General features: G+C 43.6%; 1 protein-coding gene across 1 annotated transcript in view; it reads left to right on the top strand.

Annotated features, from left to right (window-relative positions):
- Positions 1 to 8,567: 8,567 nt before the first annotated feature.
- Positions 8,568 to 20,918, top strand: part of LOC128296777 (nephrin) — a 77,827-nt gene continuing 65,476 nt past the window's right edge. Inside the window, exon 1 of the mRNA XM_053032261.1 lies at positions 8,568 to 8,706. Coding sequence (XP_052888221.1) covers positions 8,568 to 8,706 — 139 coding nt within the window. The remainder of the gene's footprint in view (positions 8,707 to 20,918) is intronic.

The raw sequence follows: 20,918 nt of genomic DNA on the forward strand, positions 1-20,918 counted from the left end.
TTTCTGCGTGCCAGCACAGACGGGACGGTTAGTTTAAAACGCGTATCGGTAGCACCGTACTAAAGGGGGTGTGTGGGCGCGTTACGTGTTGCAGTGGTTTCTATCTCGTTAATTTTTAACACCGTGCGCCTATAGTAGTGAACCTTTCCTGTGGCAGGAAATACTGTGCGATTCGTGTGTTTGCGTCCTGGGCACGGACAGGGGTTCTAGTACGAGCCTGAAATGTCCCAAAGTTAGCTCAAGGGTATCGTTTCCGCACCGTAACCGTAATGGTGAGTTTTGTGGTAAGAGCATTGTTGTGAGTTTCCTCATCGGGCTTCAGAACCGGCATGCGGGTTTTTCGAACCTTGTAGGCAGCATCCAGCAGCTGATACCGAGCAGTTTGGTGCGAAATTTACAAAGCAAGTAGGAAAACTTGTCCATTGCTTCAGAATAAGCAAAGTTTGCTATCAATACAAGTGTTTTAAGTTCAAATTTTTTGTTATTTGCAACTGTTGTTGTTAAGCAACTGATTTTAAAAATATATTTAAAGTTTATAATCCAACGCTATACATTCGCAAGAAAAAAATAGTGATAACTCCTTTCCCATCTATGAATTGGAAAAAAATCGTGTGAAAGTTTTTTGCAGTTGTGAAAATCAAAGCAGGCGGTGCAATATACGAAGGCATAGAAAGCATATTCAAACATAAAACGGTCACAACACCGTTTCAGTACTGGGAAAGAAACATCAACAACACAATGAAAAGTGTGTGCCGCTGTCATATCAAAGTAGCTATGGAAAATGGTTAATTTACCAAGGTATATTTAAATGAAAGGTGTATACAATATTATTCGTGACAAACAAACAAAAAATGTGAAAAATAGCAAATTTGCGATCCTCTAATGTGAATAGTCGGACCAGTGTCACAAAAAAAAAAACGATACATGATTAGTTCAATTATTGTATCCTCGTGTGCTGCGCTAATCACGCGATTACTCCATGATGCATGGGAAAATTGATAACGTGAATTTGTAGATGTGTGTGTTTGTGTGCGCGAGTGAAAATTGATGAAAAAGCATAAATCATTACCGGGCCGGATCTCAACCGGAAGTTAATTGTCGGATTGTTTGTTTTTTGGTGTTGTTGCTGTGTGTATTCGTGCAATGGTTTACCTTCGCTCGCGGAATTTATCTGCTCAGCCGTTAAATGATAAATTAGTTATGCATCATCCTCACCAACAGCAACAGCGGTGAAACGCTTTGGGACCATATTTAAATGTGTCCTGTTTGCTGAACGGCAATCGATCCTTTTCCCGATGCGCGCCGATAAGCGTGCAAGTGTGCAATCGTGCTGGGAAAAAAAGTAACGCATGGAGGATATATACGATGATAAATCGCAAGGATTAACGCACCGTTGTGGACTAACTCAAACAGAACGAAAAACGCCGGCAGTAAGTTGTAGGGCAAGCACGGTTGTGGATGTGGATTAAATGATGGAGGAAAACTGTTCCACCGCGACGATTGATTTGTTTGACCAGCGGACAAACGCGACCCCAGTTGGGTTTCGGTATTTATAATTTCATATTGAAGCGAAATAAACCCCGCTTTTGGGGGCTGGCCATCAATTTTGGAGTTAATTTCCATAATTATCACTGCATAAGTCACCCAACACACACTACCGTATTGGAATAATCTTGCCACGTAACGAGGTCGGACACCGTTTGTGCCAAATACACTGGATTGAATATATTAAACCCATAAAGCACAACTTTATTCGATTGGACGTTCCCTAATACGATTATGACGTCACATTTGTTGTGCTATTTCTCGATTATTTCCTGCCTCACGAATCGTGGTTGCTAAATTATCCTGAGTTCATTTGGGTTCGGGTCTGCCCTTTTCCTGATCAAGCTAGCTGAATAGTATGTGTTACCTTGCCCCTCTTATGCAATCGCACCCGTAACCATCAAATCGTTCCGGATTTAGGCAACTATAGAAATAGGACCAAAACCCGTAAATCACACCCCGGCACCGTAACCCCGAAACCGCTTAAAACGCACAGCCAACCGAATGTCTTAATCAGTACGCTTTGGAAAATCATTCCACCGGATTGGGGATGCAAGACCGGAAAGGGGTCTCCCCAAGGTGTTTAGAACTCAAGCATGAACAAATGAATGGACAAGCGGGGAAAAAAAACCGTCCATTGGTACAGACTGTGAGACTCAAGGGTGCTGCTGCTCGTAAGCTTTCGACGAGAACAGAACGCCCACATTGCTGGTACTTAAGCGCCCCGTTGTTTCTTACGAGTTGCATGCAAATTTTTCAAGGTACAATGAAAAGCACCGGAGCAACCATCTAAGGTTGCCTTTGGATCGCTGCAGGATTCTTACCCTACGCGAAGGGGCAAGTTTCCTGGAAAGGTTCACTCGTAACGCCGTTCGCGGAATACATAAATTGTGTGTTTCCTGTGTGCTCCTGGAATTTCTAACCGCACAACGATTGGACGCGAGCCTTTAACTCGGTCTTTGAATGTTTAAGATTAAGCCAAGCCAGTACCAAGCATCGTCACCCATTCGCCAACATGTCGCTTTCGTGATAGCATGCCTGACGATTTGTTTGCAGTAGGCACACACCACCACTCTAGCTTCAAGAAATTTTCAAAGTAGTGTCGCATACGATGGCGTGTGTGAAGTGTTGTAGTAGTAGAAGAACTTTAAACAGACTAAAACATACCTTCCATCCACAAAATTGCGATTAAACCAAACATCAACAAAGGCTTTCCTTTTGCTTTGCTTTTCGCCTTTTTCCACTCTACATTATTGTAACCAACAATCCAAATGGAGAGCACCAAGTGCAGCTTTTCAAAGTAGGCCATGACTTGCATCGCACGGGATGGAAGAAAATGGCCGTGGAAAAGCTTTTAACGCGATTGTGATAAGATTCATGAACAAGCGATTTTACGCACCGTCTGACTGGGCAAGTAATGCTTGTGAACTGCTATTCCTTTGACGGTGAAAATTCCCGCTTAAACTCGTCGACTTATTTGCTGGATGATGGATCGACTAGGGTTGTTTCAAGAATTTCTAATAGCATAGAGCGCAGAGTAAAAGAAAAAGCGAATGGAATGAAATTGAAGATGACAGTATTGTATGAAAAATAAATTGCGTCTAATGCTTGATGAAATCATTAAATCAAACAGATTTTAACTTACGCTATAAATTATTGCATTCCGCGAACTGAACACAATTTATCACACTTTTGAAAATAACGTAAACAAAGAATGTCGAATTTATATTCTCTCCAATCGTTTGCGTCATAATGGTAACATAAATAAAACGAAGTGAAACGATGAAAGGAATGAAGGAAAAAACAAAACTTTCGTACCACATTTTTTGTCATAAAACTTTTTACGTAAAGTTGAATTCCCCTTCGTAATAACCCAGTGTGCACTGAAAGTGTGCCCTCCCCCCCCAACTTAAAGCCGATCCTTTCCACGCACGGTTGGAAAGCGCTTTTCGTGGAAAGTTTTGTCGGGCCCCCGCTAGAAACAGAACGATTCAACCCGTTTGACCCTTTTTTCTGTCAGCTGAAAGGACCGAAACGAAAGGCGCGCCTTTAAGCATTTCCAATCATTCAACCCCTTCTTGCATGGCCGAACAACTTCACCATCGTTGCCAATAGCTTCCGCAAAACCCCACCGCACATCCTCCGTTACGCACTGCGAAGGAGTTTTCGCATTTGTCCAACAGGGGGAAATTGTTAAATTTGCGGTAACAACTTCCTTCTACCGCAACCATAAACCACGAACCGAAGCGGGACCGTACCGGTACCGGACCCATTTTACAAGTTTTCGGCCCGCGTCTAGTGAACGGCAACGAGTTCTTGCTGTGTGTGTTTTTTTTGTTGCTGCTGTTAAGAAACAGGTGAACAGTGAACACAGAGTTGCCGCAAATGAAGGTTCCAACCCGGTGGGACCTTCGGTGGTAACGGGTCCTTTTGGGGATTTTAGGCGCCACTTCTGCAGTAGCCACGTCAAATACGGGGGATCGAGGGAAAAACTTGCAATGGTTATTGGTCGATTGAACTGAGGAAAAGGTGGAAACCGCGAAACGAAACTCCGCACAGACAATCCGAAATCCTGCCGACTATACTTGCGTGCTCTAAGAACGCAGCATTTGTAAGTGAAATTCACAGTACGCACAGCCTAGAGAGCAGACGATCGGTAGAGCCGATCGTAAAAAAGTTCCACAACGTATCGCAAGGTGCTGCAAGGTGGGCGAAGAATTTCATTAAATTTTGAAACATGGAAACGTCTTTAAACGTCCCTTTCCTGACCCGACAGCAAAGAATCCTTCCGATCCATTTCATTGCTACATTTGGCAAATAAAAACATCCCAACATACACACACACCCGCACAGCCTGGTGGTGGGTTCAGGTTTGAATTATGGACGTTTTAACTGCATCCAGCACAAGGCCACGGAAAAACATCCTGCCCTGTTTCCGTTCTTCCCCAAGCACCAGAAGCGTATCGGTAACAAAAAAAATGGAGGATCCCTTTTTTTTCCCTGCTTCATTTGTGCCCTGTGCACGTGGTCACATTTATGAGATGATTTACTTTTTTCCTTACCGGCACTTTGCTCTACCGGTGGAGACCCATTTTATTAGTATTCCTTCTGGTGGTACGGGCGAAAAAAAGCTCCGAGTGGAATATTACAGCGAAACACGGCGTGTACCCGTGTGTGACTGAGCTTCAAAACAACAACAAACGAACGACACACAAAAAAAAAGGCAAATGTCTAAACAGCTGCACGTGCAGTCCCCTAAATGGTACGAAAATCATACCACCTTTAAAACGCGTACTGGCGAAAACAGGCGAAAGACGGAGCCAAATCATCATCGTGGGAAGGTGTTGGCTTTTTTTTGTTTTTGTTTATTTGGCCCCTCTTTTTTTTTGGATGGTTCAGATGAGCCTTAACAATGTAGAGAAAGGTGCACGGCCAGCGAAAATAATTCACCTTTATCTTACCTTGATGTACCTTTAGCTGAGCATTATGAAGCCGGCTCGAACAAATACGGGCCCAAAAAAGCTGCAACAAATTTAATACGCTCGTTCCTTCTTTTTTCAAACGAAGGGGAGCTTTTCTTCGCCGTTTGAACAATTCATTTCGTTAGTTTCATTCCACACAAAATCGCAAAAACCATCCTCCTCTCGGGAAAATGTCCGGGTTGGGATTGTTTGTTTTTTTGTTGTCTGCCACCCAAAAGCGCGAGGGCGAAATAAAATCACGAAAAGCTCCGAAAGGTGGATTATAAATTAAAAAAGTTTTCTGCCTTAGTCAAAGTGCAAAATTAAAAAAAGGACGAAAATGTTTTCCAAATGTAAATAGGAGTGTGTGCGTGCTTTTTTTCCCTCCCCGTACGTAGCCCACCTTTGCTAGAAGTTTTAAAATCACTTAAGCAAATTAAAAACATATCGCTTCAATTCTTTTTCACACGTTTGATCTACCCCCGCAGTAGTAGTAACGCGATTAAGACAACGTACTTAGCTCCATGCTGAGGTTGATCCGGTCGAATGGCTGCCGGTGATTGCAGCTTGCAGGCACTAATCCACCCACCACAATCGACCAAACACACTGCGCGAGTATTTACGCTTAATCCTGTTCGGTTCTTGTAGCCACAGAGTACCGACAGTTTGGCAAAGAAAGGTAAATACGGCGACAAACTCGACCCCGAACCGATTCGCGTCAAGTGTTGCTGGGGAAGCATTTCGGAACGGGGAAATAAAAAATTAACCCCAAAGCTGGCCCAATCCGGGCCCAAGCGTTTCGGGGCGGCGGGATAAAAATGGCGAGATTCCATAATCCTGGCTTAATCCTTCGTGCGCTATCACTTCGCGAAGCGCACGGAAGCGAACGAACGGAAGCGAAGCCGTTGAAATGCGATAGACTCACCCCCAAGTGTCGGGGTGTGTGTGCTTCTGTGGTCACTTTCGCCGGAAGGCACCGTACACCATACAGGCACGTAAACGTAACTGAAGGCGCATTCTTACAACGGTCGGTTGCGGGAAGAAGGAATTCATTTTTGAAGAGAATAAAATAAACCGCGCAACATCATGATACACCAATTCGGGGGACAGTAGTCAGTTGGGCGTTATGCTTTTTTTCTTCTTAATATTTCTTCCTTTAGAAAGTATACGGTGTGGAGCGTACTCGTAGCACAAACCGGGCACAGTATTGTTAATCCACGATGAGCTTACAGCATTTTTTTATCCACTTCTGGTGAAAAAGATGGTCTACACGAGGAGAGCTTTTGTTTGTGGAAAATTTCCATATTTCTGCGGGTGCTCGTAAGCGGATTGAGTCTTCGTCTTTTTTATGGGACCATAGTAACAAAAACTGTTTTTGAAAAGATTGTGAAGCTAAACCACTTTTCCAGCCAAAATATGATTATAAATTGTGAGCAGGTCTACTTGTACTTCTAATATTACTTCCACCACTTGTATTACTATTTTCAATGGATTGATTAAACATAATAACCAATATTGTAGTCCAAGTCGATATTATGCTTTTCTCGAATTTTATCAAAACAGCAGCATTTATTGCAAATATTCCATTACATTTTGAATAACAACACCCAACCCCCACACTCAGAGCACGATTGTTTCGTTTCATATCCTAATGAGATTCATTAATTACGCGCTAAAAACAAAGTTTCGGTTGGCTAAGCCGATTCCGAAAAAAAACACAAACTTTTCTCCTCGGCTGAACAGCCTGCATACAAATCAAGGAAAACAGCATGCGTAAAATGGGCGTGTGGAAAAGTTACCGAAGATCGATAGCTCATTACATGGGCAGCCGGTTGTACGGTGCAGAGGTTATTATTCCTATTCCATCCGGCGCACCAAACTAGAGCTCCAGCAGCATACATTCACTTACGTCACACACCCGATCAATTATAATTAACTAATCAATTATCGTCCTGCTTGGGCCATAAAGGGCCGTTCATTTTCTCGAAACCGAAACATTTCCCACCGGTACCAAACCAGGGGCAAAAGTTTCTCCAATATACGGACATTGAATCGCCGAAGCGGGATTTGTTCATCGGGGACATTCTATTCCGGAGCAGATCATTAGTTTGCCCAAGTTTTCCACCTATTGTGGCGCATAATTTAGCTAAGCGTCAGTGGAATGCGCCTTTTTTCTTTATTTTTTATGGTACTGTTACTATATGAAGGAATTTAGGGGGAGGCGAGGATGCGAACGATAGATGATTCTAATAACCTTCCGAAGTGAATTATTAATGTCCCGTTTACCTCTCCCCGCTTTTTCCACCCTCATCCCTCCAGCAAATCGTGCTAAAATGAAACATTTTTACCACCTGCAAGATCAACCTGTTTGTGGTTCGCAGAGTTGTAGTGAAGGCAGCGACCGAAAACATGAATAAAAAGTTCCAAAAGTTTTACTCAAACAATGTGTTTTGCTTCCTTCCCTTCTGGTGACTCTATTTCGGCACGACTTTCACGGAGAAAAGTTGGGAAAATATTTCAGTCCTGCCAGTTCCGGGAGTTTATTCCCGAGGATGAGTACGAATTCCTTCACTTCCTTCACTTTGCTCACCAGCAAAATGGGTCAACGCAAATGGAAAAAAAAGTAAACAAACAAAAAAAAGAACACACACAAAACCGGGAAAAATATTTAAAATGCCAAAGAGGGTGATGAAAGTGAAAAAAAAAAATGTCGAATATTTCGGTGCACAAGAAAAACAAAAGCGAAAAGTAAAATAAAAGACCCGGTTTTAATAATTTAATTCGATGCACACGGTAAAAGTTAATCACAACAGTACAATAGCGAAGGAGAGAGGAAAATGGGAAAATAGAATAGAAAGGTGTACACAAATTAACCTTCAAAAGGAGAGCAAGACCTCTAGGAAGATATTGATACCGAAAATACTCTGTCGTATGTTGAAGTTGTGGCAACTTGCCCCTGATGCTGCAGTGTGTATAGAATTTCAAGGAAAGTGTGCAAGTGTTACCACCAGCTCACCGCAGGACATGGTGGCAAAACTTGGAACGGCTGCATACTGTATCCAGGTATTTCCGTATCCGGTTCCGGGCGTGCTTGTACAGAATGCATAGTTGGTGGGTTCGTGAGTGCGGTCACTCGATCATTCTCTACTGTAACCGTTTCATCGTTTCTTCAAATATAGCTTCAGCGATGTGAAAAATAAAGTGTGTGCAGTGTGTGCTACGCAAAAGTTGGTTGAGTGTGAAGTGAAATAGAATAAAAAAATAAATATTGATACCGTAATTAAATGCAAACACGTCCACCACACACGTGTCCAGCGTGGTGTGCACAGTGAGAGATGCAAAATCGAAATTCCCAAGCGTGTCCACTAAAAATTGTGCGAAGCTAGTGTGTGTGTGTTTACTTTTGAGTTCCTTTTGTTTGCGCGTTTCATCCTCTAAGCGGGTGCGGGGTGTGTGGGAAAAGTATTTTTCCATGCAGCTTTACGAGGCCACGTGTTGATGAGATGCAGTGAAAGTGTTTGGTGGCAGTGATAGAAGAAAGAAAGCATACGAAGGGCAAATATGTTGGCCATACGCGTGACAAAAGTGCACCTGCCGGCAGCAGTGCTTTGGAGGTGTTTTGCGAAAACGTTACTGCTTCTGTTGGTTACCGGAAGGATAAACCTAACCACGGCCAGTTCCATCATCGGCGATGAAAATGGTAAGTGATTTCAATGTTTTTAGCCAGCTGTGCGCCAACTATATTGAGTATACATTGTTACGATAACATTTTATTGCTCCATGCCCGTCCCCAACATGCCCCGTAATCGTCTACACAACCCAAAGAAATGGAAATAATATACGCCCTTCTTTGCATATGATTGTGTGCCAGTTTTATTACCCTTACATTTTAATTACAAACTCACACGCAACCCAACCTGGCCCGTTCTAGTCCTGCCAGGTGGCACTAGTATGACCGTAAGGACCGACAAAAAATCCCATCCCCAATATCAAACACTAATCCATCATCCCGAATGTGTGAGTGTGTGTTTCGCGTAGATTGTTAAGTTTTCTTACCTCCACAATCGAATCGAGTCGAGATTATTAGAGTCAGGCATGCCAATATGCAATTACAGAAAATCATACGGCAGCCCGAACGGCCATACAGAGCAGGACGATAATTCGCGACCGAAGCGTGCTGGACGGAAATCGATAACAGTGTGCAGGTCAGGTGGTAAAAGTGACACAAAAGTATGCAATCCGCTCGATAGGGGAAACATGTTCTTAAAGTTACACAAAACAAAGTTACTAAGTAATAAAACCAAATTTTATAAACCTTTTTATAATGATTGCATTGCAAAATCTTTTTTTCGACAAAAGCAAAAACAATAATAAATCGAATTTAACGGATGCAATGGCCCCGAAATTGCTTCATCGAAGCGATTCAGTGACATCGTGCTTGCGATAAAACAGGGAATGATGTTTATCATTGCATCTAATGCTTCTATCGGGCCAAAACAATCTTGGCTAAAACATCGCAATAATATCACCAGGGCTGGCTCTCCTTGACCTGCCAGAAGGATAAATGGTTTGAAGCAAAAGCACGCCCAACGTACGAAGTAAGCTCGTTGCGACAGAAAAGAAGCACAGAAACTAATCAGCCAACAGTAAAAGATGAAGAGCAAAACAAAAAACATCGCACTGTTCGCCTTGAATTCGCCTTGTACTTGTACGAAATGGGTTTTTAAAGGAGCTTTCAGCAAAGAAACCGAACAAATCCATTCGCTTGCTTGCTCAGATAGCGAGTGTCCTTACTGGGATTGTGCATTGGTACCTTTGTTTGTACCCTGCATGCCCTTTGCCGAACCTGCGATGGCACGCAAACCAAAGCTTCAGCTGGGTGGAGTCGAAAAAATGAGGAAAATGAAGTTCGATTTTTCCGATCGAAGGAGCCTTCCTCAGCGCACACACACTGCCTCATATACCTTGTTACGCGGTACGCAAGACAGCACAGGGTGGATTTCAGCTGTACGGGCACATCCTTCCTTACCCGGTGCGGAAGCCGGCATCGAAACATTAAGATAGATGGCAACGTAATCGAAAGATAATTCCCTTTACTGGATTTATTTCCTACCGGTGGCGTGCCGTGGTGCTCAGTTTGTTTTCTTATGAGTTTGTGTGTAAGTGTGTATGTGTGTGTGCACATGATCACTACCCTCTGCCGGCTACTGGCAGGGCAGAGGTAATCCCCCAGTGTTTGATATCGATACGCAAGCAGAATGAAGGACAACAAGAACAAAACACTCACACACAGTGTGTTGGCAGGCCAAATTGTTCCCTTTCATCATTGAAAGCGAAGAAAAAATCGATCATTGCGATGAGTGCTAAGGTCGAAAAATGCGAAAGCTTATCGTGTGCTGGATGAAAATGGAACAGTTTTCCTCCACTCTCCGATACCATATTCCCCATTGATTCTCGGCCCTTGAATGAGTCGGCCCTCGCGGGCGCATTAAACGGGGGATGGATTTTCGAAGAAAGCTCCCGGAATCATTCTATCTCGCGGATATACGTGTATACGGCTGGATGAACGTATAAAGCTAGGCTGTCATCTTTTCGATCACTTTTTCGTCGCTTCTTGAGCCGTTCTTTTCCATTGTCTTAATCGCTTTGTTTGATTGCGTTCATGGGTTTTATGTTGGTTTGTTTTGGTATAAGTGTTTTCCTTCCCACGGAGGATTTTGTTGTAGGTTAGTTTGTAAAATTTAAATAGCGGATGCTAAAAACCGCCTGCAAACCTGTCGTAATTTTTTTTTCACAAAATTGTCTCAAATATTTATTTTGTTTACATATTACAATGTTACTCCATGTTATTTATTTATTTATTTCCTTGAGAGGGTTCTGATTTTCTTCTTCTATGTTATTATTTATTTATTTCCATATTTTACTTATTTAATTATTTATTTATTTAAAAGGTTATACGATTATCGAAGCCTACATATCAATAATTACAAAATGCAAATGTTTATGCAAAATATAACATTACGAAACGGAAATGGAAACAGAAACTGCTACAAAGAACCAAACAAGGAATTAAATAATAATAATTAAAATCGTCAAACGGAAATCGACTTTATTTCCTAACAAGTTTTATGTTTTAATCATCTATATCCCAAAATTAGTCAATTATTTGCATTTATATTTTTGTAATTTGAAATGTTAAAAAATGTTGTTTTTGTTAAAAAAGGAGGATAAAATAATTAACTAAACAAATTTAAAATTTGTGCAAAACAAAATTGGGAAACACTTGATGTAGGAGTTTAATTCTGTTTTTCTACTTTTTCTTTTGTAATTTTATTACAAATAATTATTGTTTTTATTTGCTTCTCATAATTTCATAAGTACAGAGTTCATACTTAGTTTCATTCAAAAAGGTACCAATTACCAAGTATTTTTTTTAATTAGTTCCATTATGACGGCCGAGGGCCGTATGCTCACCAATTACCAAGTAATAAAAATATGTATTAATTTATTTGTTATAGAATCGGTTGATAACAAAACAATAATAATCAATTGCACTAATTATGCCAACCCTTTCAATACCGATCAATCTTCCAACACCGGTGCACCATAAAGCTAAAAACAAATGGCTGCTAATCGGACAGCCAATTAAAATATTGTAACCTAATAATAAAAACCAACCCTCCGATAAGCCATCGCTCACAAAGCCGGATTAATTGATTAGAACAAAGCGTATCGCGTCTCGGCCCTCTCACAACCAGTGTTACAATATTTTATTTATTTCTTCGTTTCGATTTTCCCCGAAAAGAAATGGGAAACAACCGCTCCCATTCGTATGAAAGCGCATCTTGGCCGGTTTGTGCCACCTGTGCCGGCACTTCTCTTAAAGCAGGGTGGCATTAAAGTAGTCTGCATCCCATCATTTCAACGCGGGCATCGGCGAGATCAGAATCAAACGATGCCGGCTCGTAAACACTCGGTCCAGCTGGGTGGAAAGTCATGGCGAAGACATTTCACGGTGAGAGCGGGATCTTCCTCGCGCTCGGTTACGGTTGAAGATGCACTGGAGAAAGAAAGCAGCCCCAGTCGTTAAGAGCAAACTCGTTCTGTGCGTTTCTTTTTCCAGCAGCTACGGCTGGTTAGCTTGTGAGAACTTTCGGGTGAACCTGCCAATGTCTTTGCAGACAGCAAGATCAAACGGTCCCTCAGCCGAATGTCTCACCCGATACGACAGAGAAAGGGCAAGAAATATCGAACCATTTATAACCGTTTGATACGAATGGAAAGAAAAGGCAACCCCCTTCTGTTGAGCCGCATCGAAGAAGGAAGCAATGGACCGGTCGCTTGAAATAATCGATGAAGTGGCTTTGGACAGCGATGGAGAGAGATGGCGAAGCAACCTCGCATGGGAGGAAAAAAAAGGATACGAAAATTGGTCCGGCCCCAACTGAAACGTGTCAACAAATCATCATCGTTTCAACATTTCCATCAGCTTCTTATGCATCGTTCATTTCTTGCCGTTCGTGTCGTGCCTACCTTAGGTCGGTTTCGGACTTCAAATTCCGGTCCGACTTGGGGAGTTTTTTTCCGTTTCTTAACTTTTATAATCATTTGAAATCGGTCGGCACTGTCATTCAATAAAGCGATCGTAACAGGACGGGAAACATTTAATCAACGAGCTATCTTGTGATTTTATATTGATTTCCATGTTTCGTTTTCCGACTGCTTCTTTTTTTTAAAGACAGCGCATAGTACACTGGCGCGAACTAGAATCTGACCGCTCTATATTGGTCGTAGCGTTCGTTTGGAGTGATAGTATTTGTTACCGAATGCTTGATGAAAAAGTATAAAAAATGGGCGATCTTGTTCCAGTTCCTAGTTCCCGGAAGGATTGGAAATGTTTAACAGTCGTAAAGTTTCCACTGCCAAGAACGGCTGGCCGTTCAAATCCCACAAGGTCGGGTGGGAAAGTGATGAAAAGCACTTCATTAAATTCGAAAAACCGGAATTTGATCCACCCGGCTGCTCATTGATTTCGAGCAGCTACGTCGGGCTACGAATATGAGCCACTTTTGGTCCATACCCCGATGGGTTTGTGTCCATCACCCAAAAAAACTTTTGTAATAAAAAAAAATATTTGGGATCGAGTAGTGCTGCCGATGATCTGCACCCCCTTAAAAGACGAAATCAAACCCCAGCAAAGGATCGTACCAAAAGTTATCCTTTCGTCTATATGATGCAAGATGTCACATCGAACAATAATAAAAACATCGAAGTATCGATTTTGGCCAAAAAACAGTCTACCGTGTACGACAAAATTATTCACTGAAAGATAAAGAACCGATAGGGAGCAACCGTTTGCGAACAAAAGACAACCAAAAAAAACAACAAAAGATCGGACATACCCCGTTGAAGAATCTGCCAACGTTAGACCGCCCATAAGCCTTGGTTTTGTTTTGTTGTGCGTGTTACTGCTCTGTGCCATAAATTATCGGACCCGGTAATTTATATTCTGCCACATCGGGGTTCGGATCCTTTTCGGAAGGATTTGTTTTTTTTTTGGTGTTTCATTTACGTGGGTCTAACTCATTCTTCAACCATCGACGGTGGTCGCTAAGATCTCAAACTCAAAGTCTCAAAGCCTAGACAACCGTCCTGATCGGTTGCGCACAAAAACAAAATAAAAAAAAAAAGATCTCCACATGGCAAAATCTGACGAGGACGTGTGTGGACGTAGCGTTTGATTTTTAGCTTTCAAAGTAAAAATGGAGCCCAATTTCGCAAGCATCTTGCTGTAAGCCGTATGCAAAACACATAACTCATAGCTCTTAGTTGGATATTCACGATCGTTACCGCAGTAAAAGTCAAAACTAGCCGGACATCATCTTGGGAGGTATTTGAATGGTCACACACCTTTCAATACGATGCGAACGGTGTTAGGCGATCGATGCGTATCTCATTGATCAGCCGCGCAGCAGTAAAACATCAATCATAAATGATATTTACGATAGGATAAAATGAGATTTCAGAAATAGTTTCTGGGCCGACCCATCCACATCGCATACAAGGTTATTTCAAGGAGTTAAATTTAATCCTTAATATGTTCAAACTTCTGCGAACACAGGCTTTATGATGTGGAATGTCTAATGTATTCATACGCTTCTTCTGGGAAAAACTTTTCCCAGTAATGTTTCTTTAATCCAACCCTAATATTGAGGCATCCATCCGGCCCACTTTAATGGCTCCCCCGTGTGCCTTGCGCGCGCGTGGGAATACATCGACAAGCTGTCTATGGGCTGGAAATTGGAAATCCCTCGCGAGTTCCGTTCCCCCACCGCACATATGTGCGCAACGTTAATTATGCGAGAAATCCCAAATTCAAACCCCCCCCCCAAAAACCTCACAAAAAACCCACTAAACGTACCCGCACAGAACGCAGCGTGGCAGGATACGTTCCACCAGTTTGGCAACATGCATAATGGATGCCACAATTTCCGAACGTTTCAGCTGAACTGATTACCGATCTTGGGTCCGAGAGCGTGACGCGTGTACCACACACCGGTCACTACGACGGTGTGTTCCCCCATCACGCTCGTAATATCCGCCCCTCCCCCCCCAAAACCTAATGAGAAACCATTGCTGACCTACATGCGATGTTTGGTTTCGCGGGGCACGTAAAACATAATGCGCCTGAAAAGCTCTCAGCGCGATTGGAAAAGTGTGTGTGTGTGTGTTCCGGTAGCAATTCCGGTGGGTGGAAAACCCAGGAAAATCCGGATAAATTTCCAAACCGATCTCCAGAAGCGAGATTTGGTGGAGATCTCGCGAAAAGAAGAAAAACGAAGCAAATTTCGAGAAGTTTGTCGAGCGAGGAAAAGGCAAACAAATTGCATTCATCAATCATGTATGCGACGAAACTGTCGTGATTACTAGCGGAAAAAAGAGAGTCTTCCTGTTTGCCTTCTACGTTCATCGATATGTGCCGGTCTTTATACAAAAAAAAGGACAAGAAAAGCGAACCCGCATGCAAATGGCATCCACATCGATTGGAAAACTTTCCGTGCGCAAAACGTCACTGCTTCTGTCGCTCGCTGATTAGCGATGGAGCGGGTTTCTCGCCAGATGAAGTTTCTCATCCCCTTTCCACGATCGGTGTGTGCTAATTGAAAACTTTGACACTTGTCGCTGGAAGGATGTTTGGTGAGAATGTTCTGAATGGCAGCCGTGCAGCACACGATCGATAGCACAGCGGGCTGCAATATTGAAGGAATTTTTGTGTTCCCGAAAACATCCTTCGTTTTCGGATGCAAACGATGGGAAACTCTGTAGAAAAGCAGTTTCCAAACCAAAAAAAAACCCCAGCTCCAACTAAACTCGCTAATCACACACACACCAAAAACAGAACGGGTTCGGACTTTTGGGCAAGATAATTGAAACGATCTGGCTAAGATTCCCCGTTAGTAACATTTCAGCGTACAGTAATTTAATGCTCAACCATAAATCTCCGGCCCCGCGGAGGGAGCAAAGTGTTCGTGCCTTGGCTGGAGTTCCTTTTGCGATTCCTTGAAGTTTGTTCGCCCAGAAAGAAAAACACACTGCCAAGCCGCTTTTCCGCGAAGATTCCACGTTAACTGCGCGCAACTAATTTGAATTGCAATGCCTTACTGGTGCAGCTTGCTTTAGCACTGTGTAGTACAGGTTCTTGCTTTTGACTCTTCCACCAGCTACTTCCACCGCCGAACCCCACCGAACCCCGGTTGAATGTTGGTGTGGTAATGATTTTTCGCTTACTAAATCTCTACTTCTGTCTTTGCCTTACTAGCGCTTTCTACCGTCTGCCCTGGGTCCTTGAGAAAGCGTCGTTTGCATGCATATTAGCCTCGAATTGCTTCTTCCCTAAGAAGCTTACTTTCACATTCCCGAACATTCTGAAAAAAAAAAAACACAGACAAGAACTCACCCCACTGTAACGATATGGGGGCAAAGAAAAGCGAATGAATGCAGCGATAAAAAAAGGATGTTTACGCGGTGTACATGGAAGGTTGGAAGTCCTTCCCGTATCATTACACTCGAATACGCCTTCCTCGTGTACGTGCATGTTTTCGAAGTTTACACCAAGTGGGTCCTTAACTTACCCTATTTTCACACACACACACACACACACACACTTTGCTGCTCGTGCTCAAACACCGTTCCGTTGCTCCGCTTGCTGAATTTCAACGTTCGGCGACGAGCAAAACGCCCCGCACAATGATTCATGGATGGCGCGTGAAGGATGGAAGTCCTCCACGTGCCGGGTGTATTCCGAATTGGCAAGGATTCTCTTCTCTCACCGCGCATATTCAATGTGTTCAATTTGGCGCTAACTTCCAGCGTTTAGATTACGCTAGCTTTAATTACACATTTACCCGGTGTTTCCCATGTTTAGTATTAGGTCCGCAAATAAATAACGGCCGTTTTTAAATCGATGGGCCCACTGTGGACTGTGGCGCGATTTTGACGTTTACAAACGTCATAAATCAAGTTCGGGAATGACATAATCAAACTGAGTAAACAGATAAGTGATTATTTCGTGCGAGTAAAAGTTCCTAGTTCTTGAAAATGTCTGATGTTGAGCCGGATAAGCGCCATATGCGGGAGGTGTTGCTGTTTTTGTTTCGAGCAGAAGAAAACGGCAGCCGAAGCGCATCGAGAGCTTTCGAGTGTTTACGGCGATGCTGCTCTAAGCGAAACAAGGTGTCGGGATTGGTTCCGACGCTTTCGAAGCGGTGATTTCGCCGTGGAGGATGCTCAACGTGAAGGAAGACCCAAAACGTTCGCCGACGAAGAATTGTCGGCTTTACTGGAGGAAAATCACTGCCAAACGCAAGAAGAGATTGCAGCCGTGCTTGGTGTAACTCGTCAGGCCATATCATCACGGCTGAATGCATTAGGCATGATACAGAAGCATGTGCATGTGTGAATTGCTGGTCCAGCGGCACAACAGAAAGGGGTTCCTGCACAGAATCGTGACAGCAATCCTAAGCGTAAAAAATCATGAGGATCCCCCGGTCATACCCCAACATCATCAGCTCGACCGAACATCCATAGCTCGAAAGCTATGCTGAGTATTTGATGAGACCAGCTCGGCAACATCTACTACGAACTTCTGAAACCGGGAGAAACAATCACTGGTGAACGCTACCGGAAACAATTGATGAGTTTAAGCCGAGCACTGCGTGAAAAACGGCCAGAATACTCATCACGCCACGACAAAGTTATTCTGCTGCATGACAATGCTCGGCCACATGTTGCCCAACCTGTGAAAAACTACCTTAACACCCTCAAATGGGATGTTTTACCGCACCTGCCATATTCACCGGATCTGGCACCATCAGATTTCCATCTGTTCCGTTCCATGGCACATGGATTGGCTGACCAGCAGTTCTTCTCCTATCAACAGATCGAGAATTGGTTGGATACCGGGATTGCGTCGAAAAACGTATCATTTTTCCGAAAAGGAATCCGCGATTTACCCGAAAGGTGGAAGAAAGTAATAAATAATAATGGCCAATACTTTGATTGACCGAATTTCTTCAAATAAAAATGACACGAGTAAAAATAAACTAATACAAAAAAGGAAGCAAACACTAGCACAGAAGCATTAAGGAACATTCAGACAGTAGCTTAAGTAAGATAAATTACGGAGTATGAAGAATTGCGTTCTTTACGTGTGGTTTAAAACATTGAAAATTAATCGTCAAAGATGACTCCCGAGCGTTTCGTGGTCAAACGCTTCCAGTACCGTGGGATTCATAATATAACCATGCTCTCATGCACATACTAACCCCAAACACAGACACAGATAGCATTCTCTCTTAGTGACCTTTGTCCGTTAGTGTATGGGCGAAGTAAACTCAAATCTCGGTCACGTAAAAGTGAAGTTTACTACCAGTTCCGGCAGGTTCGGTCGTGGGTTTCCGGGTTTTATTCGTCCGTTTCATCTCTCCGTTACCACCCTGCTGCTGCAACCCACCCGAATTGGTTGCGCTTTATTTATTAGAACCACAATGGTGCTACACGAACGATGGGGAGGGAGGTATCTGGGGCGGGTTGTGGCAGTTTGAAATTACAATCTTCTGGTCGGCATCGGACTCACCAGGGTACACGGTATGCGCAACAAGAAAAGTTAAATCACGTCCATATCCCCATTCGCCGGTGGTTTTGTTGTAAACGCAGTGTTGGGGTTTGAGAAGGGGAAAGAATACTTGTAGCTGTTGTTGTTAGTTGTTTGCCCAAGCGCTAGGATCCAGTTTCAAAACTCCTCCCTCGCCGGACGGTTTTTCCGTTTGCGAGCATATCAGATGAATGCGTCGGCCAAGAAGGAAGTGTGTACCAAACTCGGTGTTCTATTGTCTTCAGCCAACACAGCGAACAGCTGCGAACTGATATGATAAGAGGTGCTCGCCCGCTAGCACGCCAGCGAAAGCTCCAACATTCCAAGGTGCCGGTACTTGAAAGTATGCACTCTCTCCGTATCCAACTGCATCAACGGTACCGGCGGCTGATCCCACGGGGGAATGGTTTAATGACGGTAGCGCCCTGTACTGTAGCGGGTGCACTTCGACCTGCGCTACAGAAGTCGAGTTTTCACCGCCGTAGGCTACCGAAAGGGGTTCGATGTAGCGATGTAGCGCTGTGCGGGCCGCAATTACCGTGGTGGGTACACCGTGAGTGGAGTGGAAATCATGAGTGCTTTACACGAGCGTGGGGGGTTAGCAAGATAACGCCACAGCACCCGCCCTGAGTGGAAGTGTGTGCAGGAAGTGTTTTCTTCTCGCGAAATGTGAATCACGCGAACCCGAAGAAGCGTACGTAGGCTAACTATTATAATTGCAAAAATTCCATTGTTGTACAACTATCTCGAACACAAGTCAGTGTTGATTTAGTACACTGTTTATGGGCCCCTCTGCGCATGTATAATATGCGTGTTACTGATGTGCCAAATATATACCAAAAATATAGAAACCATCATGAAATGAAATGCTTTTTCCGACTGTTTTCCTACTCGGACTGCATCACTTTTCTCCAAGCGCGGGCAATGTTTTAATTAACGTTCTAAGTCTGGTGTAGATTCATTCTCCCATTAGTGTTGTTAATTGATGGGACGCATACCCTACAAGTGCTCGTAGTGTGTAAGAAACCCACCATTGACCATCCATTAGCCGGATTGCAACGGTCGACCACATGTGGTGAATTCTTTATGCAGTAAAACCATCATGAACAATTGATTAATGTACTCACTCGAATAAATATGATAGATGATTAAAATGACACAATTACGCGACAAGCAAATGGTTGGGGAAATTCTCCGATCTACTTCCTCATTCCAGTTGCTAACCAATTTTTTTATTATTAAAGTCCTTACCAAAGCAAACGAACTGCAAACGAAGTACATGTTTTTATACAATCCCATCAGCATTCTACCATCCACAGCCCCGTGAAACATTTAATGACTTCAAACATTATACACTTGCATGTTTTTTTTTCCCTGTGCACATTTTCCACCGCGTCGGTGGGGGTTTTTGGTTCATAAAGTTCATAAAGACAAAGCATACATTATGCAACAGACACACTAAAAAGTACACGATGCGCGCCGTACGGTTCGCATCGCATAGTTAATTGAAGCCATACACCACCCACATCCACCATCACTCGCGGCGCGATGGTTGCGTTGGTCTAAGCACGCGCTTTCAATATTTTAGCTGTGCATTCAACATTTTGCAGCTGCAACTTTGCAACCAACTTGCCACCCCCCCCCCCCCCTCCCCCCCCCTTTTGGGGTAGAGGTTGGGGGTGATATATCTTCTTTGCTTGTCTGCTGTATCGCCTAACATATCCTACCCCTTTATATTCAATGGGTAGAACATGACTCAAAAACAAACCCCATTTCCCGTTCGTCCCCGAGCAAGGTTTGTAAAGGTTGCACACAGGAAGCAGTACTATATTATGGTCTCGTTCTTCAGTAATACTTAACCGCGCGCCGGTGTATGCCGCAAACCTGCAAACCGTAAGTGTTTTGGTGCGAATCGTAATACAACATCAACTCTCACTTTTCAACATCAACTCACGTAATACAAACTTCACAACACTCACGAGCACTTCCTCTTACTTTTGTGTCCCTTTCTGTGTGTGTATGTGTTTCAGATTTTTCTAACACGATAAAGCGCGATATGAGTGCATCATTATTTTGTACCTTCAAGTGTGTCGTGCCGTAGGAAGGATAGGGTGGTACACTTGACAGTACACAGGCACCCCGGAACCATCTGGGGCAAATACCGAATAGTCAATGGATGGGCTGAGATTTAAAAGAACACGGCACACCCTTGCCGAAGGCCCGGTCAGAACACGGCCTTTGACACTGCTCTCGACGAACGACCTCCACACGCCACGTTCTTAAGTCGATGCGAAACCGGCGGGTACGTGGCGTTTGAAATGTTTGACGCAGGTGGTGCCAGCACACAAAGCTGCCCCAAAGGACACACACAAAAGGATGGGCAAGCGGACGAGTTTTCGCACTTGAAAAGCGACGGGGTTTGCGGGGTGTGGGGAGAGAAATGGCGCCGGATGCCAGACGCACGGCAATTGCCATTGTTTTCCCATCGTCCGTTTGTGTGTGTGGGCCGGAGTCGGCCACTTGTCGACACGGGTGTGATCTTCTGCCGCTGATGGAAGAACAATCCCGTCCCTTCGGAAGTACACCCGGGTGAAGTCATTGAAATTCATATTCATAGGACTATAGCTCGAAAGGACCGTAATAGCCGTGAGGCCGTAATGGTGTAAGTGAAGTTTAAAGCGTTTGCCGTAGCCGTTGAGCGGTATGGGTATGAAATTCCCTGCAAGCTGCATGAAAATGGCAACGTAGCTAGAGTGTGA

This window comes from Anopheles moucheti, chromosome 2, assembly GCF_943734755.1.
Source record: "Anopheles moucheti chromosome 2, idAnoMoucSN_F20_07, whole genome shotgun sequence".
Lineage (NCBI taxonomy): Eukaryota > Metazoa > Arthropoda > Insecta > Diptera > Culicidae > Anopheles > Anopheles moucheti.